The sequence below is a fragment of the Anomaloglossus baeobatrachus genome, chromosome 4 (genome assembly GCF_048569485.1).
Source record: "Anomaloglossus baeobatrachus isolate aAnoBae1 chromosome 4, aAnoBae1.hap1, whole genome shotgun sequence".
NCBI lineage: Eukaryota > Metazoa > Chordata > Amphibia > Anura > Aromobatidae > Anomaloglossus > Anomaloglossus baeobatrachus.
This window is the reverse complement of record NC_134356.1, coordinates 597,472,821-597,498,037: the sequence shown is the minus strand read 5'-3', so window position 1 is coordinate 597,498,037 and position 25,217 is coordinate 597,472,821. Positions and strand designations below refer to the sequence as shown.

Here is a 25,217-nt window from a genome sequence, read left to right as displayed (position 1 = left end):
TAGCTTTGCTATCGCGGGGTGAGATGGGATAACCAGGAACCAGGGCTCTTAAACTGGACCTAAGGCTAGGTGTCCCTGATCCTAGGGATAGTTCTGAAGGTGACAATGTCTGGTCCGCCTTCCTAACTCTGATCTAATAGCTCCTCTCCCTCACCCCAGGGCAGGGCTGGGAGAAGAGTGGATGAATCCACAGATATGTACAAACAGGGGAAACCAAAATATATTTTTGTTCAGTATAGTTGTGTTCCCCTAAACAGCCGTAATATGTTGACTTATTGGATGTGCATGTTATTTCGATGGGGAGAGGGAATACATGATGGACAAATAGTGCTGTCATAGCTTATCTATGACGTAATCAAAACATTGGAATGATTAATTTCCAGATTATCCAAACATTTTATCCTCCAACAGAGAAATCAGAGCAGTTCCTCACACATTACACTAGTGACGGGCACCATCTATATGAGTGCGGTCTGCTGACGACTTTATGTCTATGGTCAACTTTTGAGATCTATGATACATGGCACATCTTCTAACATGTAATGGGGGAGCTTTATGGCTTCATTCTGTATATTTCTGTGACAGAGAACAATTTTGCCGCCGTACCTCCCAGTGAGAGCGGCCTTCTTCTTGTGATTTATTTTGTGACACATCTGGAACAGAGAAAGCGAAATTCAGCTGCAGCAACTTAGCTGTGACTGCAAACTTTATTTAGGAAGCTACTGCCAGTAACTGCTCAAGTCAAGACGAATCTGGAATATTTGAGGTTAACTCTTTCTAGAGGAGAATAACTCAGTCACGCTGTGCCATATGGACTGCCCTTTAAAGGCACCTGGAGTGCCTCCCTTCAAGCCTCAATTCATCAAGTTGGATGTTCAGTTTTACCATTCATATGATCATCGGCAAAACAGATTGACCATCTGTAGCTTTGGCTGGGTCCCTTTCTCCCCTACTGCTGTGCGGCCTTCCACGTGCTCACCTGTCTTCCTCCCCTGCCAGACCCTGAACATGCTGCACAGGGTTCTTGGGAGTGCCCCTAAGACACACGCACACACTGGCCATCCTCTCAAAGGGCCCGTATACCATTTCCCGGAAATGTCTCTCCGCCTATGACTGAGAGGTACTGTGTATTTAAGACACCCTCCCATTAGGGGAGGTGCCTGCGCAGCGCATTCGGTTGGTCAGTATACCAGTCTGCTAGCTAGTTGTCAGGTGCTGTTCTCCATGTGTTTGCTTTCCCATCCCTGTCGTTCCCACCATTCCTGTCCAGCCTGCCTCAGTCACCCCACCTGTATCTGTCTATTTCTGAGTCCGTCACCTGCCCTGAGGGTCAGCTGCCACAGTTCTGTTCTCTGCTCTGGGAATGGTACCTGGCGTTCACCTCGCGGCAGGTCCCTCCCACTAAACTGTAAGCCCGGGTCCCCCCTTTGGTCCAGTGGGTCTACTAATTCTGTTCACTGCACCTACTGCACCCCTTCCGTGAGCGTTACACCATCTCTTTATAGAAATTGCAAAGTAAACTCATCTTTAAAACGGATGCTTTATTGGAGTAAGTCCACATGGCCACATCCACTCATAAGCAAATAGCGGAAAGAACCATATCGGTCAATTTTTTGCAATAGTCGTAAGATCACTTGTGACATCAGAATTGAATTCTCTTTTTAAAATGGTCCTGATGTGACTTTATTTGGGGCAGATTTCCTTTATTTCTGGTGAATGTTCACAATACGCATCTGTCCTACTGATGTCATCAGTTTTGTCTAACATCACTTCTTCTTTAATCCTCCTCGGATTGTCCCTGTAACCTTTTCCTCCTCTGTAGATCAGTCTAGCAGCGCAAGGATTAAAATGAAATGAACATTAGTTTAGACCGGCACAAGTCACAGTCCCCTTCTGCGTACATTGCCCTAATCTTTTCTTATGTGGTTTTTAATCCTTTTTCCATACAAGAAAAGACTCGGCAGTGAATGGACGTTAACATGTAGGAATTCTTTTTGATTTGTGAAACTTTTGTTATAAATGTGTTATAATGAAGTAGAGGCAGTGATGCAAAGCGGAGGCTGGAAGATTTCCAACACATCTTGGAGTAATAAATGGAGAGACGGATGTCTCGATGTGGAGTCTTGCGCTTAGACTCAGTTCTGTTCTTGCAGGATGAGTTGTCCATTGTTAGGACATTGAAGAACAGTGGGTCCAGGTGATCCAGTTCTGGAGGCATTCAATATAATATCCAATGGATCGGAGCACAGACAAGTTGTTGCCTAATTTGTACCCTGTCAGCGATCTCACCAGAAATAGACATAGTTTGTACTAAAACTATGCAGCCTTTTTAGATATATTTACATAGCAAATTTTCTCCTTGTACAAATGTTGGAGGCCATTTTTCATATTTCATATTTTTTTAACAGGCTCATTAAAGGGAATATGTCACCAGGTTTTTGCCACCTAATCTGATAGCAGCATAACATAGGGGCAGCATGGTGTAGGCAAAAAGGCTCTGATTCCAATGATATATCACTTAGATTACTGTTTGCTGTCATTTTGATAAAATCACTGTTTTATGTTCTGCAGATTTAGCACGTCTCTAACTATTGTGCTTTGTATAAGCCCGCCCACACCACTGATTGGCTGATTTATGCCCATGGACAGTGAACACAAAAAGCTGCCAATCAGTGGTATAGGCGGCGTTGTACAGAGCTCATGAATATGCTTAATTAACTGGCAGCAAGTTTACTGGTCTTCTAATGATAATCTCATGCTGATAAAACGGGTATTATATCAAAATGATGTTGTATGTCCGCCACTCTCTATAGGGAGGCTGGGCAAAGTAAGCATGAGTTATTTGGAAATTTAGAGGATTAAATCAGGGCACACTTAACCAGCATATTCTATACATGAGGTGATGTAACAGTTTTCAGCAAACAATACTGTTCCAGGCAATAGTACATTGAAGGCTTTAATAATTTTCACACAGGTCTTCCAGAGTAACATATATGGCAGTCTGTTCAAAGATTATCTTCTCTCCTTAAACAGAGTCTTTCTCCTTACAATGTGGATGTACACAGAGCAGAACACTCTAACTTAATCAGGGAGGTGAGGGGGATGGATGAGTTCTGTGCTCGTCACTTCTCTCCTATACTTCTGCTGCACAGAGTTTGCTTTTGAACTCTCCTGAGCTGTTCTCCACTCCTGACATACTGTGTTCTGAACTGGCAGATCTCTGTAGCTTGCCTTTTCTTAGTATACATACACTACACTTACTGAGCACATTTTCTTCCTTGCAGAGAGACAAACAGACACATCTGTGCAGTTTCTACTTGTCACAATGACTACATGCACACCAATAAGTGACACACCGCTCGAATCAGGGGCTCTGCTGTTTTCAGATTAGATGGTAAAAATTGTGACAGATTCCTTTTAAAAGTGTCTCCTGTTCTCTTTCTTTATATCATAGGGATGATAACTCATGTAAATGGGTGTCATATAATAGTACATTTTCGCTGTAGCAGCTGTTGTATAGTGGGGAAAGCTCAGAGTGCAGGAGTGAGTGTATGGTGAATAGCAGAACACTGTGGCAGTTGTATTCTGTAGAGGGTTGTGTTGTTCCTGATCAGACAACCGCCTTAACATAACTTTTTTAACATATGGTTACATACACAGGAGCTGTATAACATGACAAAGCTGGCTGCAGTCCATCTGGCACACTCAGCCGGGCTCCACCTGCTACCTGTTACCAAACTAGCTGGATGGAATTGAGTCCAGATAACATCAGGGATTCTATAACTGTTTGAGTACTATGGCCCCAATTCATCATTGCCTTTGCGCCTGGTTTTTGTCTAATTTTGTGCTTTTTTTATGTGCACCCAATTTTTTATTCTATTCACCTTTTTTGAAGTCTATTTTATTTACATTTCAGTTTTTTTCCCTCTTTGGGGGTGGAATTAGTCTATCCCAAATGTTTTCACCAGATTCGTCAATTAAGACATTTTAAAAGTCACAAAAACGCTACGCCTGTCCTCTTTGGCATAAATTTTGCAAAACGTGTTACTTTTTGCCCTATTGATTTAAAAAACACAAACCGTTCAGGACAGAAAAAAACACTATTTTTGATTTTATACCAAATTCATGAGTTGTGTGCTCTATTTTAAAAAATTTTGCACCAAAATTGGCAACTAATTACAGACGCCATAAAATTAAGTGGCTTCAAAAGACCCACAAGTTATGAACCAGGGACTATGTCAGATGAAATGCACCCGACTAATTAGGGAGGGTGCAGTCTGTCTGATGGGTGCGCTCTAATGCACTGTCATTACTGTTGTGGTAGTACTTTTTTTCTTTCTTTTTTCACATTGAATATTATGTACTAATCCTCAGTATGGGGAATGATCTCTTTTACCCTCCTACTCTAGGAGCATTATTGGTATAGGGTAAAAAATTTTGCACCTTCAGGAATGTCAATTCCAAGTTCTCTAAAATACCCTGGAGTCGTTATTTTGGCCGCAACAGTGATGTCACATCGATAGCGTCCATCACCACAGTGGTCAAGTGCTGATCTCAGCGGCTCATACCATCCGCTGCAGCACAGCTGCACGGCTTAATGACTACAGTGGTGATTTGCGCTATCGACATGACGTGACTTCTATAGCCAAAACACCAAGACCCAAACAGAAGCAGGGTTCTGACGAGAGATGTTACTTTAGGTATTTTAGAGCACTGTGGGTCCACTTTTCTGAAAGTGATAAACCTCTTTAATCCCCATGCTAGCCCCTTCGTAGACTTTTTCTCTTGGAGATGTGTTGTCCCCATCTATCCTTTTTATTTGGAGAACCAATCTCAATTAGGTAGGCTGATTGGAAATGGTTATTTTACGGGTCAAATATTTTGTGAAACCCTTTTTTTTCTTACTTTATTTCTTGTTTTACATTGTTCTGCTGCTGCTGCTGCGTAGTGTGAGAGGACCCTGTTTAGTTACCTTCTCCCTTCCTTTGTTACCCCTCCCTGTGCACCATTTCTAGTTCCCTGGTGTGCGTGTGTTTCTGTTAGTACCCCCTGTCTGTTGTTTGTGTTGGGGTTTTTTTGGGGGGATATTTGTTCTGGTCTCTCCCTTTGGGTGGTGGCTGTGGAAAGGACATTACCATCAGGGCCAGGACAGGAGATAGGGAGAGGTTGGCAGCTCAGACATTGCTACCTTCAAGCATAATTCTGGGTTGATGGTCAGCCCAGAGTACCCCCAACCTTGAGGGTATGTGCAGGGACCCCCGTCCACTCTCTCTCCCTAACCGGTCACACACATGACTCACCCACCCCAGGGCTATGGGACACCCGGTGCCGGGCCGGACTAGTCCGGGGGTCGTCAGTGGTGGCGGGGCCCGACTCGGTGACCCTGGCGGGAGTCAATTAATATGGCTTCAGTGTTGGGGGTGATTAAAGTTTATAATATTCGTGACGCCACCTGTGGTTTGCGGCTATTAAGCCGCCGCTGCTGTATGGGGCCTCCGGGGCTGATGGAATGGCAGCTTGGATGGTCCTGCTCCCCACAGGTGGAGCGGTGCCCCGGGGCAACAGTTGGTGCTTGTAAGTGTGTATGTGGTGATAGAAGTCTATGCAGTGAAATAACGGAGACAACACCAGGGGGTGCAGTTTCAAGGTCTTTACTCACAGTTCCTGGCTGGTGCACACTGGTGCCGTTGGACTGCTGGGACCCACTGTCAGGGACCTCCGCCGATCCTGGGTAGATCTGGGGGCGAAAGCCGGTGCACCCCTCTATTGTGTTCCTTTCTTCAGCTGACTTCTAAGCCTGCCTTTACTGGATGAACCTGGCTTGGCCTCCACTACAGCCTCCGGGCCAGGGGATTTCCTAGTGGGTGTTCTACCCCCTTTTCAGAGGTTCTGCTGTGGGCTGTGGTCCAGGGTGCTTGCAACTACCCTGGGCCTCGGTTTTTACCTTTGGAATTGACTTCTCTTCCTCCAGTTTCTAGGGACCGTCCCCTGTGTGCAGCTTGATCCCTCCACCTGATTGCTCTGTGGAACAGGCCACTAGCCTGAAAGCTGTCTGTGGCCCTGGAATCCCCTCTGTTCTGCTTGGTGTCACCTGGGCCTAGCCGGGCCCCAGGGTCTTCACCAGGAAGCGTCACTTTCTCCTTCTTGCTCCTGACTGACTAGAGCACTACTCTTCTTACTCCTCTCAGCTCTCTCTCCAACTTCAGACCCACTGCTCCTCTGCCTCACGCAGACCTCCTCACTCCCCTCCTCCCTGAGGTAAAACTTCTTCTCTCTCACTTGACCTTCCTGTAACTACTCTTCTCTCGGCTGGCTCCTCCCACCCACCCAGTTGCTAAGCTCCCACCCTATGGGAGAAGGGATGGGTCTTACAGCCCCTCCCAGCATGCAGCATGGGAGGGTAGCTGCCACTGTCCCTGGTCCCTGTGTGTACCTAACAATGGGTGTAGTGTGCATTTGCCTGTGGACCGGCGTTCACTCCTTTCCTTACCCAGGATGGGACATCACACCTCTGGCTGGGGTGCAATGTTCCTGTGGCGATGGAAGCCTCAGGGGCGCCACACACAGCCATGTCATATCCACTCTCTTCCAAGCTGTTACATCCCCCTCATCACAGATCTGTGGTGGTGAAGACTCAAAAGCCGATGTACCTCTCTGGCTGGCATATCATTTCCCATTATCAATGTTTTGATGATATTTTTTTTTTTAGTATGGCTTTATGTTTTTTAATGTTTACATACATGCAGTAACCAACCACCAACCAATAAAAGAAAGATCATGTGTCTGTGTATTTGTATTATTGGGCAATATGGAATATTTTTTACATGAAGTTGCTAGCTATCAGCTGACTGCCAGGGCAATGTGCAGCCAGCCATACATTTCCCTTATAGCACTGTTGAAGTAATTCTTATTCCAAATAAATGTTTCTGGGATTCATTCTGCATCACTGGTGAGAATTAAAGGAATACAAAGGCATGTAATTTCCTCAGCTGTCCAAATGATTTTATTGAGAACTATTTATTTTTATAGTCCTCAGAAATATAGGTGTACCATGCATTAATGTATATGTTCCTTACAGGATAGCAAATATGTGCTTCCGCAAAAATAAGGCACTGCCTTATATTATTTTTGGCCCCGAAGAATGGGCTAAGGCTTATTTTTAGGGTAGGGCTTATTCTCGGGGAATCACGGGTTGGGGGTAAGTTTACTCACCCAAAAAAAGTAGACCTCCCTTCCCCGGAGACTCATACTTACCAGACCCTGCATGTCTGCATAGCTCCCAAATCCTTCTGCGATCTTCGGCGGGCGCTCACAGGAGGTATGCTCCACTGCTTCTGGCCGGCACACTGACACACATCAGATCCCACATACACACTCATACTCATACACACACATCAAATCGCAAACACAATCGCACACACACAACATTCGGTGATACCTGTTGCTTCCAGCCGGCAGGTGAACCTGGGAAACAGTGCAGTAGAACACGAGGACCTACGGTGAAATGCACGAAGGACCTGAAGTGGAACGCATCGATGTGTTGCACTGCAGGTCCTCCATGCATTCCACTGCAGGTCCTCACACTCCACTGCACTCCAGGTTCAGTAGACAATAGTTGCTTAGTGTTCTAGATGTATTAGATACAATTTCTATAAGCTGTCATTCACACGGCTAGGCGTTGTGCACTATGCTAGCTTACAGTGTGGTGATTCAGAAAGGACCACACCAAGTACTGGCTCCCTATCCTCAGTATAAATATGAGGTACTAGTAGATACACAATATAAATGACATACATAGTATATAATAATGAAACAAGCATATCAGCCAGTGAGAATTGATTTTCCCTTTATGTCCTACAGGCAGATGGGACCATCTTGGCTATTGCGCTGCTCATCTTGTTTCTCCTGCTGGTTCTGGCCCTGCTGTGGTGGTTCTGGCCTTTGTGCTGCACTGTGGTAAGTATTGGATCTCATTGTCACGTTGTGTTACAGAGACCTAATGTGACCCTGTTCTGGTGAATCGTGCATAAACCTCAGTTGTTTTCCTGCATCCAGTGCTTTAACACTGCTGGTTGATTTTGTATACGCAGCGTCCGTTGCGGTATAGACTTATCAGTTTATCTTCCTCCGAGGTCGGGAAAGCAAATATCTCTACACGTAACACATGTCCCATAAATCTGCTTTTATTACAGTTAAACACGCTGACTGCTTAGATATTGCAGTGCTGGGATTTACTTACTTAGTGGTTGTACATGTATTAGACCAAAAATATTACCCTGGTGAAGGACTGTGTTCCTTTGAAATGCGCCGGCTCTTGTGGCAACTCTTAGAGTATGTATAAGTAAGAATAAGCTGTGCTCCACTGCCAAAGTTTGTGCTCAAAAGTAAAATAGTTCAATGATAATAATCATAAATTTCGGCACTCAAATTACCGCCGAGAATAATTAAAAAAAAGTGAATATTTTATTGTGCTGGCCAAAAGAGAGAGAAAAATATAACCAATGTTTCGGGTTACATGAGCCTTTATTAAGGGTTTTATCTGTATGAGTGGCTGGCATTCATCATTAATCTTTAGAGTATGTTTACACATTGCTTTTTTACTGCTTTTTCTTCTGCAGCAAAACCTGCTCTTTTAGCAGTAAAAAAGCTGCTGCTAAAAAGCATGTTTTTCTACCTTTTTTGATGCATTTTTTTGCACCTAGCTTTCTATGATGAAAAAAAAACTTGCAAAAACACTGAAAGAACTAAAATGCGTCTTCATTAAAAAAATGCAAGTTTTCCATTTCAGTCTCCAAATATAAAACAATTGTGTTGCTGGCATTCTTTTTTACAGTCTATATTTTTATAGGCTGCTTAGTTTGGATAATATGTCAACCTTTCTTCTGCACATGCACCATTTTTACATAGTTTACATAGTTAATACAGCTGAATAGAAACTAATGTCCATTAAGTTCCACCATGGAATTGGAATGGTCACTCACTACAGCATCATGGCTCCTTATGTGTTCTTCATACATGCCATATCCAGGATGAGGCCCAATAAGCCAAATGAGATATTTTGACTAGCGCATGAGCAAAAATAGTTGATTTCTCTGCCCACATAAGGGCAACACAAACAGACCATTGTTATGACTAAATCCTAACACTTTCACAGGGATGGACAAACCAGGGAGATGTGACGTGCCCCGCAGGGTCTTGGGGAGTACTCGTCACCGGGCCGGTGTCAATTCAGGATGTCACAGCAGTCTGGCCTGGTTCTGTGACCCTGACAGTGTCATTAAAGATGGGGATGATGGGGGAAGTTGTTTGTGACGCCACCTGTGGTGTGCGGCCAGTTATTAGCTGCCGTTGCGGAAAGTCTCTCTCTTCTGGGGCAGATGGGGACGCAACTCAGGTGTTGCAGCTCTCCACAGGCAGAGCTAGGCCCTAGGGAGGATGTTGGGAGTAGTAATCACCTATGGCGGAGGGACGTGAGGATGTGAGCGTCGGCAGTGATGGGATGACACAGAGGGTGCAGTTTAAGTTCTTTTACTCACTAGAAGCACACTGCTATTTGAGTGCCAGGATACGCTGTCATAGGCTCCAGCCGATCCTTCGGAGGTCGTGGCTGGTGGTTCCTTCTGTGCATCTCCTTTCGATGGTTTGCCTCCACCCCAGCTCCTGGGCTATGGAACGGGTCATGGGTGCCTTCCACACTCCCCGCGAACCCTGGGATCCCCCTTTCTTTCCCTGTGGCGCCTTAAGCCGCAGTGGCGCCACAGATGTAAAACCAGAAATCCACAGGTCACAAAGCAGGCTACTATATGCCCTAGACCTGACCATGATTTGTCACTGCCTGACAGTGGAGGTTGTTACCCTAAGATCACATAATGGCTCCCCCACTTGTCAACGGCTGACCATGAGTGTCTTTAACTTCACCCTAAGCTATAAACCAAGATAGCACAAAAAAAACAATAAACATAAAATAAGTGCACACAGGCAGAGGGTGAGACACAGGGCTAGAAATGTGCACAGTTGTACAAAATGATGGGCTAAAAGTAACAAAAAAGATTAATAGAATAAATGGAAACCCTCCAGACAACCATCCATCCAGAAATATAGCCAGCACTGAGGCATGTGAGCAGTGAGTATAAATAGCCCCTCCCAAAATGTGATTGCGTAAACCACACGAGAAAGTGCACACACAGGAAGGCAAAACATAAGAAAGAAAGACAGGAGATCCTTCAGTAGTTGGACCAACACAAAACAGGCTGTAGTCCAACCAAGAGGGAAACTGACCTACAACCATTGGTCACTGGTTCGAACCCCGGAGTGGAGCCATTGACAACCATGTGCTCATTCTATGCTGTGCTATGTGGAGATTTTGAGAATGTGTGGTTGATCAAATAACTGAAGAAGGACTTTCTTAGCCCAATTTCAACAAGTTAATTTTCTAATCCAGACACTCCCAGTGAACTGTTGTATATTTTCTCTAAGGTATGCAGGACTACTGGAAGTTATAAAGCTGGAAAAGTGTTTTAAAGCCTGAAAGCATTAGGAGATGGGTTTAGAAGGATGAATCCTGATGCAGATTAGCCACCAATTATTACTAACAAACTAGAATTTCCTCCAATCCCAAGAAAAGTGCTCCGCAGTCCCCCTCAGAATAAAGAGTGGTCTCCACACTCTGCTCCATCACTATGGGATGGCTGGAGATAGATGAATGCAGTACTCAGCTATTTGTAGCAGTGCTGCAGAAAACGAATGGCATGCAGTGTGCACTCTATTCCAATGGGGCATATTTTTCTGTTTTCAGGATCACTGCGTGTCCAAACAGTCAGATTCCCACCAATCCACAAGTTAACTATCCTTTATATATTTATTACTGTTTGATGTTGGAAAAACCCTTTAAGCCCCAAGATATAAGCAATAAAGGAACTTGTACGAGGGGCTGTTGCTAAGTCTTTGGCTTCGGGATCTTTTTTTTGTTTCTATGATAATGAACGTTACATCACATGAAAGCCTTGTATGTCTAATATATATTTTCAAAATGTTGTGTTTGTTGCTTATGGCAGCAGTGTTCCACGCACACGGGAAAACAAAATGGCAGAGTCTAATGCGTTATTCACAGCAACTGAGAGCAGAAGAGTGATAAACTTCTTGTTTGTGCAAGGAAAGTCCGCTAAAAATATTCATGGTGATATGTCGCAGACATTGGTGCATCAATGCCCTTCATATTCCACAGTTAAGAACTGGGTTGCCAAATTTAAAACAGGCCACTTCAGCACCAATGATGAGGAACGTCCTGGATGACCGAGAGTGGTTGTTGTTCTGGACATCGTCGATGCTGTGCACAACCTAATATTGGAGAATCAACAAATTTCAGCTACAGCAATAGCAGACATCATGGGGATTTCCCGTGAACGTGTTTGTGTCATTATCCACGAACATTTGGACATGAAGAAGTGATCTGCAAAGTGGGTCCCCAAATGTTTGACAACAGATCAGAGAAGAATGTGAGTGAAAATGTCCCGGTCCATTTGTCAGCATTTCTGGACTGATAAGAACTTCCTGGACCGACTGGTCTCTATGGATGAGACCTGGATTTATTTGTATGACCCTGAAAACAAGGAGCAGTCAAAAGAGTGGAGGCACAGTGGTTCTCCTCATCCAAAGAAGTTCAGGGGGCAAAAATTAGCCACTAAGGTGATGGCGTCTGTTCTGGAATAAGGAGAGCATGTTGCTAGTGGACTACCTTCAAAAGCATTCCACCATCAATGCAGGGGATTACATTGAACTTTTGGACCAATTGAAGGCAGCTCTGAAGGCCAAAAGGCATGGCAAGCTGTCCAAAGGAATCTTGTTCCTGCAAGACAACGCCTCCGCTCACACTGCACAAGCGACCACGACAAAACTGGCAGAGCTGGACTTCCAGCTGGTTGACCACCCACCTTATTCACCAGATCTAGCTCCCTCCGACTATCATCTGTTTCCAAACCTGAAGAATCACCTCAAGGGTACCAAATTTCACACCATTTCTAATGCCAGGGCTGCTACAGATGCCTGGTTTGAGGCACAACCGAAATCTTTCTTTTTGCTAGGCTTACAGAACTTGGAATACCGATGTAGGAAGTGTGTTGTCATCAGTGGAGATTATGTGCAATAAATGTAAAGTTTCATCATCCTATCTCATTTCTTTCTGGGTAAAGCCAAAGAATTATCAGCAGCCCCTTGTATAATGTCAACAAGTAGATTTCTTGATTAGAAAATTGGAGTTACTATATTTTTATATAATATTATAGCTCATATAAGATTTAATTGCAGAAATCGTAACACTCCTTCAAGTAACACAACAGTTACGACTATATCAAGTATATCACGGAATTGAATGTCAAGAATTAACTCTTTGTAGGGTAACGGTTATTTACTGCAGAGTGAAATTGTATGATGCAATCAAAATTCTTGGAAATCTGACCTGTTTAGAAAATCTGGACTCGTGTTTGGAAGCCAGGCCAGATGCTGTAAAGCGAGAGACGAGTGATGAGATCCAGTCATGTCCCTATGGGGGGTTCTGATCACAAAACCTTAGAGGCTAGCGGCAAATGCAATCGGCTAGTATACATAAATCGCATGGTAGAATAGTCACTTTCAGACCCTTTCACCGTAACTATCACACTAAAAAACAGCATATAACTAAAATGAAGAAATGTGGCTGTGAAATGCAAAAATAACAAACAAGGTAATGAACCCATTTATTATATTTTTCCTTTATTTAGATGATCAAAGCACCTCCCCCTCCACCAGAAGAAGACAGTGAGGTAAGAATAAAGAACATTCATTTATATTGTTTTTTAAAGCAAATTAGTGGTGTTTTTTTGTTTTGTGTTTTTTTGCATTAATGACGTGGCTTTTTTTTAAAAAAAAAAAAATAATAATAATAATAATAATAATAATAATAATAATAATAATAATAAAACCGACAACGTAGCTTTTTTTTTTTTTTTAAATTAATAAATAAATAAATAATAAATTACCCCCAAACCGCCAAAACGCCACAAACTAAAATACATTATAGGCAGTTAATTTCATATTATGAGGGTGTACTTCCATCTTCTATGGCAATGAATGTATAATAATAATAATAATAATAATAATAATAATAATTAATAATTTTAAGAATTTTATTCCTTTATATAGAGCTATTAATTCCACAGCGCTTTACATACATTGGCAACACTGTCCCCATTGGGGCTCACAATCTAGAGTCCCTATCTGTATGTCTTTGGAGGCATATAATGAAGCGTATAATGAGTCACATTGTTGGGGCATACATCTGTCTTGACAATGGGATTCTATCTTGTGCCGCCATAATGGAGAGGTGGCCACCCATGTGAGACTCACACCAATAATTTTTCTTTGAACAAGAGGTACGAAAATTTCTCTGCAATTCTTTTCAGTGATTATTTGGGGAACTCGCGTACAAATTAAAAAAAAAAAGTCCTATCTCTATCTGGAGAATGTCAAAGGAAGTATGATCAGGTGGCTGGGGCTGCACTCACTTCCTCCTGGACCAGATCATCATCAGGGGGCGGCGCTGCAAACATTTACTACAGTATCTTTTATTGCCACCCTCTTAAGATGTCCTGAATCACATGTGTAGTTGGCATTGTGAAATCTGGTGACTGATCTGCCATAATCTGTATCTCGCCTGACTACAGTATTTCTTAAAGTCTGGGAATGTATGCCTTAGCGTTTCTTCCATATGGATTCAGACTACAAATATTTTAATTGGATTGTTTTTCTGGACGTAAAGTATAAAGTCAACCAGATGATGTTTTTACCCTAGTGGAAGGAATTAAATTGAAAGTGGCATGACGGGGGCACTGGGTATGGACATGTCTTGAAACGACAGAGCCCTCAGCATCTGGATAGCATGCTTATTTATGGCAAGAAAGTGAGAGGTGGTGTGAGGACAAGGCTGCTGAAAAGAAAAGGGAAATATTTCATTACCATTAGGGGGCATTAGTCATTAATCCAACCACTATGGATAGTATACCTGGGTGTGTCAGCAAAAAGCATGTCTAGAAAAACAGAAAAACAAAACATACTTTAGATACAGACTAGAAAGGAATGCAACTCCCTTTGTAGAGAATAGATCTCATATGTATATAATTTAATATTGATGACTGACTCATAAATCTCACCCTACAAACATTTTTCAAGAATTCTGTAAAGTGAATTTTAATTTTGAGATATAAAATGCAAAATGTTAGAACTCAACCTGCTGGTTTTCAATTTATTTTATATGGAAGGTTCTTGGCATAATGGACTGCGAGCCTACATACAGTACACTTACATCAAGCTTCAAGAGACTCAACGTGTTTTTTATTACTTGAATACATGATAGTTTCTTTTAAAAGGTATAATATTTCTGTTACTTATATTACTTACATAATCCACAGCATTGTGCATATATAAAGTCGCTCAGATTTAGAAAAGTTGGTGTCATGTATATGTTATTCCGTATGCTATGCGAGTGCTGTGCGAGTGTGCATTTTTTTATTGCATAGGGTCCGTACGTCATTAGTTTTTAACCTCATCTTTTACATACTATAATACTTTATGGTCATTAAAGTTGGATGTCATAAATAATAAAGCAATCATATACAGTATAACCTATAGATAGCTAAAATAGCTAAATATCCTACAGATATATAGTTTCCAACCCCCTCCCCCTACATGTTATAAACTTACACCCTTTAGTACCCTTCATGTGACAATAAAGGGTGTTTAGCCTTGATTAACTTAAAAAAAAGTATATAATTTTAAAAGTCTAAATAGAAAGAAAATGCCAGCTTACTAGAACCCGATTCTTCAGAATGTTGTAGCTTAAGTCTAGAGGTGCTCACCGCACTTGGAGAAAATAGTAGAAAAGGTACCATCCAGCGATGATGCATTTTCTACTATCATTTTAAAAAGCTACATGGGTTCCGCCTATTTTTGATAAAGATAATGCAGACAGCTGCGGGCTGGAATTGTCAGTCTGGGAAGGTCCATCTTTATTGAGTGCTTTGGCCTACAAATACCAGCTCGCAGCTGCCCCAGAAGTTGTGCATTACATGAGAAACTTTAAAGGCCCCTTTACACACTGAGACTTTCTAGCGATCTCACCAGCAATCCCAACCTGGCCGGGATCGCTACAAAGTCTCTGGTGAGTCGCTGGTGAGCTGTCAAACAGGCATACCTGGCCAACGACGCAACAGCGATCCGGACCTGCAGAACGACCTAGCTAGTCATTGGGGACGTTGTAAAGCAGCTTTTTGAAAGGGAAGTTGCTAACGAAGTCGCTGTAAAGGCCCCTTTACACACTGAGACTTTCTAGCGATCATGCTGCACAGCGGGAAACAAAGGACCAAAGAATGGTCCTGAGAGATGTGTAGTGATCAGCGACCTCACAGCAGGGGCCAGGTCGCTGATGTGTTTCACACACTGCAAGGTCGCTGGGGAGGTCGCTATAACGTCACAAAACCGGTGACGTTACAGCGATGTCGTTTGCGATGTTGCAGTGTGTAAAGGGGCCTTAATTCTAGCGCTTCATAATTCTCCTGGCTGTTCTCGATTGCCCTGATGCGGTGGCAATTGGGGTAATGGTATTTGGGGGTTGATATCAGCTGGCATCAAGCCCAGTTGTTTGTAATGGAGAGGTGTCTATAAGACACCCCCATTACTAACCCACAAGTGTTTATGTTTTCTTTTTTTTTTTCTTGAGTCAGTTTAGTCCAAAGATGATTCATCCGACAATGAAAAAGAAAAAACAGAGTAATGATATTATGCCCATAAAGTCATACCCTACATCTGGTGTTGGAGCCAGATCTCGAGAACTATAAACATGTGCCGTCCCTGGATTTCTGTTTCTGCAACTTTGTTTTCTTGTTTACCCTTTATTCTGTTTGAAGTTATTTTGGTTCTCCTGCGAAATACGCAAGACTTGTCAGCTGTGGTTAGTGAATGCCCTTACATAAAGAAAACTGTTTTGTTTCATCCCTCAATATGAAGCTTTCGTGGTTAGTGTTTTATCTTAATGTGAACAGAACAGAGTGGCTTGACCATCCTTTCATGATATAGTGTATTCAATTGTCGGGCTTAAGGTGCCCATAAATATTAGAGCAAACCAGTCTATTTTGGTGATGAGGAAAAGAAGGGCATGTTAAATTTTAATATACCCGATCCTTTGTTCTGAGATAAGCCACTGACAGAGGCGTGTGATAGCAATTTACTTCCCTTTTCCCATGCAAAACACAAGCACACTGGGCCAAGTCGAGAAAGTAGGTGTATGATGAAAAGGGTATGAAGACAGTAAAGCTGGGTTCACACATAGCGACAGCGACAACGACATCGCTGTTACGTCACCATTTTCTGTGACGTAACAGCGACCTTGTAAGTCGCTGTTTTGATCGCTGCTTAGCTGTCAAACACAGCGACGCAGCAGCGATCATAACGTCGCTACATGTGCAGAGAGCAGGGAGCCGCGCACACTGCTTAGCGCTGGCTCCTTGCTCTCCTAGCTACAGTACACATAGGGTTAATTACCCGATGCGTACTGCAGCTACATGTGCAGAGAGCAGGAGCCGGCACTGGCAGCGAGAGCGGCGGACGCTGGTAACGAAGGTAAATATCCGGTAACCAGGGAAAGGTCTTCCCTTGGTTACCCGATGTTTACAGTGGTTACAGCTTTCCGCAGCTGCCAGATGTCGGCTCCTGCTCCCTGCTCGCTTCATTTCGTCGCTCTCTCGCTGTCACACACAGCGATGTGCGCTTCACAGCGGGAGAGAGACGACGAAAAAATGAAGCAGGACATTCAGCAACGAGCGGCGACCTCACAGCAGGGGCCAGCTCGTTGCTGGATGTCACACACAGCAACAGCGACGGGACGTGGCTGCAACGTCACAGAAAATGGTGACGTAGCATCAACGTTGTTGTCGCTGTGTGTGACACCACCTTAACACATAAAAATGTGTAATTTCTTGAATGCATTTTATTCCAGTATGTGTCACATGGAGAGCACACACATACATACACACACATGGTAAAAATGGCCTGTGCCACACTTTCACGTGTACATGTGAAGGAGGCCTAAGATGTATTGTAAGGTTCTGCAGCAGATGGGGTGTCTATTATGAGATCCTATAGCAGCTGAGGTGTCTGTAATGAGGTTCTGCAGCAGCTGAAGTGTGTAAAATAGCAAGGCCATTGGTGGTGCGACCAATGATAGTCCAGCGTGGCATGGGATGGGCCTTGTGTCATAACAAGAGGTCTACCTTGTTCTATTTAACCCTGTCATAGCTGCACATTCCAAGGCGCCCCATTTCACAGCGGTGCACATCACTGGCTATCACCTGCACTATATCCCCTGGGCAGTATCTCCAGAGCAATCCAGTACTATTCTTTTCACAATTACTCCCTTTGCAGTTTTTGATTTTTGGTTGTCACTGTGCTACTTTTAATTTTTCCACTTGGTATCATTGTTTTAGATACAGTGGGGAAAATAAGTATGTGATACACTGCCAATATAACACGTTTTCCCCCCAACAAAGAATGGGAAGGTCTGTAAATTTTATCATAGGTACACTTATAATAACAATAATCTTCATTTTTATAAAGCACTATTAATTTTACAGCACTTTACATACATTGGCAACACTGCCACCACTGAGGCTCACAATCTAAACTCCCTATCAGTATGTCTATGGAGTGTGGGAGGAAGCCCATGCAAAGATGGGGAGAATATGCAAACTCCTTGCAGATGTTGTCCATGGTGGGATTTGAACCGGGAACCCCAGCGCTGCAAGACTCCAGTGCTAACCACTGAGCCACCCTGCCTCCAGCTGTGACAGACAAAATCCCCACAAAAAGTTTGAAAATCACATTGTATGACTTTTAAATAACTTATTTACATTTTATTGCATGAAACAAGTATTTGCATGAAACAAGAAAAACAGAACTTAATATTTGGTAGAAATCTTTTTTTACAATTAGAGGTCAGACATTTCTAGTAGTTCTTGCTCAGGTTTGCACACCCTGCAGCAGGGATTTTGGCGACTCCTCCGTACAGATCTTCTCCAGATCTTTCAGGTTTCGGGACTGTCACTGGGCAACATTGAGTTTCAGTTCCATCCAAAGATTTTCTATTGGGTTCAGGTCTGCAGACTGGCTAGGCCACTCCAGGACCTTGAAATGCTTCTTACGGAGCCGATGCTTAGTTGCCCTGGCTTTGTGTTTTAGGTCATTGTCATGCTGGAACACCCAGCTACGAACCAGAACCATCTTCAATTCTCTTACTGAGGGAAGGAGGCAGTAGGCCAAAATCTTGCAATACCTGACCCCTGCCATCTTCCCTTCAATACAGTACAGTCATCCTGTACCCTTGGCAGGAAAGCACCCACAAAGTGTGATGTTTTCACCCCAATGCTTCACAGTTGTTATGGTTGTTACTCATCATCCTTCTTCCTCCATACATGGCAAGTGAAGTTGATATCAAAAAGTTCAATTTTCATCTCATCTGATCACATGATCATCTCCCATGGCTCCATTGGATCATCCGGATGGTCATTGGGGAACTTCAAACAGGCCTGGACATGTGCTGGTGTGAGCAAGGGGACCTTGAGTGCCCTGCAGGATTTGAAACCATGATGGCATAGTGTGTTACTAACGGTAATCTTTGAGACTGTGGTTCCAGTTCTCTTCAGGTCATTAACCAGGTTCTCCCATGTAGTTCTGGGCCGATTCCTAATCTTTATGAGAATTATCCTTATCCCACGAGTGAAGATTTTGCTTGGAGACCCAGACCTAGTAAGATTGACAGTCATCTTATGTTTCTTCCATTATCTAATAATTGCACCAACAGTTGTTGCCTTTTTACCAAGCTGCTTGCCTATTGACCTGTAGCCTATTCTACCCTTGTGCAGGTCTACAATTTTGTCCCTAGTGTCCTTAGACAACTCTTTGGTCTTAGCCATGGTGTAGAGGTTGGAGTATGATTATGTGGACAAGTGTTTTTTATATAGGTAAATAGATCAAACAGGTGCAGGTAACACAGGTAATGATTGCAGAGTAGGAGGGCTTTTTAAAGTAATAATGATAGGTCTGTAAGAAATAGAATTCTTGCTAATTGGTAGGTGAACAAATATTTATTTCATACAATAAAATGCAAATTAATTGTTTAAAAATCATACAATGTGATTTTCTGGATGTTTTTATAATCCGGATTATGTCTGTCACAGTTGTAGTATACCTACAATAAAAATTACAGACATCTCCATTCTTTGTAGGTGGGAAAACTTACAAAATCAGCAGTGTATCAAATACTTATTTTTCCACATGTTAGCTTATTTTTGTTTCAACCTTTCACCATTTGTCAGTTTTCCCTTCTATTTCTCTCATTCCTTTCATTTCTTCCTCTGACCTTAGTGGCCTTGGCCTCACTTATCATCTTTCCCTGTTGATTTTGGCTCAATTTAATTTTCTTATTTTACTTTTTTTTTAATTTTTGCTTTCCTTCTTTTTCTCTCTAACTTTTGATCTATTTTTCATTTTATTTCTTCTTTATTAATTTCTCTTTTGGGGGTCAGTTCACAATTTTTTTTCTTTTTCTTCCTCTTTTCCTTTGTTTCCATATATCCCGCCACCTTTCCATATTCCATTCTAATCATGTTTTTATTTTTATTCTCTCTTTCATCTTAGCGTTATCACACTTAAACCTCTTGATGTATCAATATGATATTGTATTATGTCAATAATGTGTATTGCCCAGGGGGCAATGTACCTAGGATTTCACTGTCTTGAGCGCCCTCGCTGGCTGCCGGCAGTGTTTTCTCTGGCTTGGTTATGGTGGTCTCCTAAAAAGAGTCACCCCTTGGCTGGGTCCTTCCCGGAGGTATATCTGGCTGGTTTCTGTGTTGAGACTCCTAACAGAGGCTCCACGGACTTTTTTGATTTGAATAATGTGTATTATACATACTATATTCCAGTGAACTGATGAAGGCCTTATATTTAGACCAAAAGGTTTTTACATCCTGGTTTGATGTTAAGAGTGCTTTACACGCTGCGACATCGCTAGCGATTGCTAGCGATGTCGCGAGCGATAGCACCCGCCCCCGTCGTTCGTGCGACATGTGGTGATCGCTGCCGTAGGGAACAATATCGCTATGGCAGCATCAGACGCACATACCTGTTCTGCGACGTCGCTGTAGCTGCCGAACAATCCCTCCTTCAAGGGGGAGGTGCGTTCGGCGTCACAGTGGTGTCACAAAACGGCTGCCCAATAGAAGCGGAGGGGCGGAGATGAGTGGCCGGAACATGCCGCCCACCTCCTTCCTTCCTCCTTTACGATGGACGCAGGTAGGATGATGTTCGTCGTTCCTGTGGTGTCACACACAGCGATGTGTGGTGCCACAGGTACAACGAACAACCTGTGGAATGAAACACCAACGACATTATGATTTGGAGCGCCGTGTCACCGATCAACGAATTTTGCCGTTTTTGCGATTGTTGATCGTCGCTCCTTGGTGTCAAACGCTGCGATGTCACTAACGACGCCGGATGTGCGTCACAAACACCGTGACTCCGACGATATATCGTTAGCGATGTCGCAGCATGTAAAGCACTCTTAATACTATCAATAAATCCCCACTATTCACCTAATTGCCAGGTTTTTTTCTCTTGAATTCCGGGAAAAGCTCTTACTCGAGTGCCCATACCTAAAAGTGCCATGTTTTTTTTCTATATTGAGTTATTTAGAGGGCACAAAATTTACACTGTTATACAAGATGCACACTGACTTCTTTACATTGTATCAAAGTGTCATATCTTCAGTGTTGTCCCATGAAAAGATGTAATTAAATATTTACAAAAATGTGACAGGTGTACTCACTTTTGTGATATACTGTTTTTAGACATGTACACACACACACACACACACACACACACATATTTACACTTTTGCACACACACAACACTATAGACTGAGTTTCTGCAGCAGCTGAAGTGTGTAGTACGAGGTTCTGAAGCAGCTGTGCTGTGTATTATGAGGATCTGCAGCAGCTTAGGTGTTTATTATAGGTTCTGTAGAAGCTGAAGTGTGTATTACAAGGTTGTGCAGCAGGTGAGGCAAGAATTCTGAGGCTCTGCAGCAGCTGAGTTGTTTATTATGAGGCTCAGCAGCAGCTGAAGTGTATTATGAGGTTTTTATGAGGTATGTGTATGTATATATATATATATATATATATATATATATATATGTATATGTATATACAGTCATATGAAAAAGTTTGGGCACCCCTAATAATGTTAACCTTTTTTCTTTATAACAATTTGGGTTTTTGCAACAGCTATTTCAGTTTCATATATCTAATAACTGATGGACTGAGTAATATTTCTGGATTGAAATGAGGTTTATTGTACTAACAGAAAATGTGCAATCCGCATTTAAACAAAATTTGACCAGTGCAAAAGTATGGGCACCTCAACATAAAAGTGACATTAATATTTTGTAGATCCTCCTTTTGCAAAAATAACAGCCTCTAGTCGCTTCCTGTAGCTTTTAATGAGTTCCTGGATGAAGGTATATTTCACCATTTCTGTTTACAAAACAATTCCAGTTCAGTTAAGTTTGATGGTCGCCGAGCATGGACAGCACGCTTCAAATCATCCCACAGATTTTCAATGATATTCAGGTCTGGGGACTGGGATGGCCATTCCAGAACATTGTAATTGTTCCTCTGCATGAATGCCTGAGTAAATTTGGCGCGGTGTTTTGGATCATTGTCTTGCTGAAATATCCATCCCCTGCGTAACTTCAACTTTGTCACTGATTCTTGCACATTATTGTCAAGAATCTGCTGATACTGAGTTGAATCCATGCGACCCTCAACTTTAACAAGATTCCCGGTGCCGGCATTGGCCACACAGCCCCAAAGCATGATGGAACCTCCACCAAATTTTACTGTGGGTAGCAAGTGCTTTTCTTGGAATGCCGTGTTTTTTTGCCTCCATGCATAACACCTTTTTGTATGACCAAACAACTCAATCTTTGTTTCATCAGTCCACAGGACCTTCTTCCAAAATGTAACTGGCTTGTCCAAGTGTGCTTTTGCATACCTCAGGCGACTCTGTTTGTGGCGTGCTTGCAGAAACTGCTTCTTTTGCATCACTCTCCCATACAGCTTCTCCTTGTGCAACATGCGCTGTATTGTTGACTGATGCACATTGACACCATCTGCAGCAAGATGAAGCTGCAGGTCTTTGGAGGTGGTCTGCGGATTGTCCTTGACTGTTCTCACCATTCTTCCTCTCTGCCTTTCTGATATTTTTCTTGGCCTGCCACTTCTGGGCTTAACAAGAACTTTACCTGTGTTATTCAATTTCCTTACTATGTTCCTCACAGTGGAAACTGACAGTTTAAATTTCTGAGACAACTTTTTGTATCCTTCCCCTGAACAACTATGTTGAATAATCTTTGTTTTCAGATCATTTGAGAGTTGTTTTGAGGAGCCCATGATGCCACTCTTCATAGGAGATTCAAACAGGAGAACAACTTGCAAGTGGCCACCTTAAATACCTTTTCTCATGATTGGATACACCTGCCTATGAAGTTCAAATCTCAATGAAGTTACAAAACCAATTTAGTGCTTTAGTAAGTCAGTAAAATGTAGTTAGGAGTGTTCAAATCAAGAAATTGATAAGGGTGCCCATACTTTTGCACCGGTCAAATTTTGTTTAAATGCGGATTGCACATTTTCTGTTAGTACAATAAACCTCATTTCAATCCAGAAATATTACTCAGTCCATCAGTTATTAGATATATGAAACTGTAATAGCAGTTGCAAAAAACGAAATTGTTATAAAGAAAAAAGGTTAACATTAATAGGGGTGCCCAAACTTTTTCATATGTCTGTATATGTATATATATATATATATATATATATGTATATATATATATATATATATATATATATACATACATACACAGTACTACAGACCAAAAGTTTAGATGGACACATCTCATCTCTAGAACAACTATTAAGAGGAGACTTTGTGCAGCAGGCCTTCATGGTAAAATAGCTGCTAGGAAACCACTGCTAAGGACAGGCAACAAGCAGAAGAGACTTGTTTGAGCTAAAGAACACAAGTAACGGACATTAGACCAGTGGAAATCTGTGCTTTGGTCTGATGAGTCCAAATTTGAGATCTTTGGATCCAACCACCGTGTCTTTGTAGAAAAGGTGAACGGATGGACTCTACATGCCTGGTTCCCACTGTGAAGCATGGAGGAGGAGGTGTGATGGCGTAGGGGTGCTTTGCTGGTGACACTGTTGGGGATTTATTCAAAATTGAAGGCATACTGAACCAGCATGCCTACCACAGCATCTTGCAGCGGCATGCTATTCCATCCGGTGGCTACTTTGAAGAACCTAGAATATAAGACATATTTTTTGTTGTTTCACACTTTTTTAAGTATTTCATTCTACATGTTGTCATTCATAGTTTTGATGTCTTCAATGTGAATCTACAATTTTTAGAGTCATGAAAATAAAGAAAACTGTTTGAATGAGAAGGTGTGTCCAAACGTTTGGTCTGTACTATATATATATATATATATATACACACACACTCATACACATCACTATAGACTTTTCACTGAACAGTACTTATATGTCGGGTAATGTGGGGATATGCAACGCTCTATCACCGTGAATGTGGAGTGGAGTGATTGTGCTGTACCTCCCAGGATCTCTGATTTGTTATTTCCAATGCTGAAGTGATGATACAAAGTGGTGTGAGAGCAGATTATTGACTGCCAGTGAGTGTGTAGAGGGCAGTGCTGGGGCAGATTACTGACAGCCAAAAAATGTGCAGTAGACTGGCAGAGGGCGGCACTGGGGCAAATAACTGGCAACCAATGGGTGTATAATGGGTGGGCAGAGGGTGGTGCTTTGGCAGATTTCTGGCAGCCAATAAGGGAGTAGTGGGCAGCCAGAGGGAAAGCGCTGGAGCACATAACTGACAGCCAATTAGTGTGCTGTGGGCGAGCAGAGGGCCGGGCTGGAGCACATTATGGACAGCCAATGAGTGTGCAGTGGGAGGACAGATGGCAGTACAGGGGGCAGATCCAATGAGGAAGTAGTGGGTGGGCAGAGTGTGGCACCAGGGTAGATAACTGACAGTCAATGAGTGTGTAGTGTATGGGCAGAAGGTGGTGCTAGGGTAGATTACTGACAGCCATTGAAGGATTAGTGGGCAGGCAGAGGGTGGCACTAAGGCAAATAACAGACAGCCATTGAGAGTGCAGTGGGCAGACAGGGGGCGAGGCTGGACACTCAGGCAGGGCGGTGCTAGCTCTAGCTGTGAGGTTAGATAAAAAACACAGGGGAGTTGATATGTTTGGTAGACCCGTAGGTAAACAAAGTATCTACAGGGAATGAAATGAAATTCAGGAGGAATGAAAAGTAGAAACAGAAAACAAAATGTATAGTGGTGTTGTATATTATAATACAGCACAAATTAGCTTAAGAAAAAAATTGGATTTTAGGGTCGGACAACCTCTTTAAGTGTTATTTCATTCAAAGTACTGTCAAACATCAGGAAAAGGATAATCGTGGTTATTAAAGGTGTGAGTCACATCAGCTATTTAATTTGAGACCTGTCATAAGTATTTGAGCACCTTGGGTCCAGATCCCAAAATCCCAACAAAAAGCTGAATATAATAAGTGAAAACACCAGCTCCTCCAGAGGCAGTCACTTCTTGCTAATGGCTATCCAATTTGGCTTTTAGGAGCCCCCTTTTATGATGTCCATGTACCCTTTAAAAGTCCTTTCATTAGGTAGCGTAGTCTTCATGCTGTATTCTGTACACTGTTAAGGCCGCTTTACACGCTGCGACATCGCTAGCGATAGCACCCACCCCCGTCGTTTGTGCGTCACGGGCAAATCGCTGCCTGTGGTGAATGATATCGCAGGTACGCGTCACACGTACTTACCTTCCTAGCAACGTTGCTGTGGCCGGCAAACAACCTCTTCTTTAAGGGGGAGGTTCATGCGGCATCATAGCGACGTCACACATCATCCCACCAATAGAAGCAGAGGGGCGGAGAGCAGCTGCATTAAGGACATGCCCACCTCGTTGCCGGAGGACGCAGGTACGCTGTTGTTCGTCATTCCCGGGGTGTCACACGTATCGATGT

General features: G+C 42.8%; 1 protein-coding gene across 1 annotated transcript in view; it reads left to right on the top strand.

Moving 5' to 3' along the window:
• ANTXR1 (ANTXR cell adhesion molecule 1) overlaps positions 1–25,217 on the top strand; it is a 336,918-nt gene that overhangs the window by 126,920 nt on the left and 184,781 nt on the right. Inside the window, exons 13-14 of the mRNA XM_075346171.1 lie at positions 7,861–7,956; positions 12,756–12,797. Coding sequence (XP_075202286.1) covers positions 7,861–7,956; positions 12,756–12,797 — 138 coding nt within the window. The remainder of the gene's footprint in view (positions 1–7,860; positions 7,957–12,755; positions 12,798–25,217) is intronic.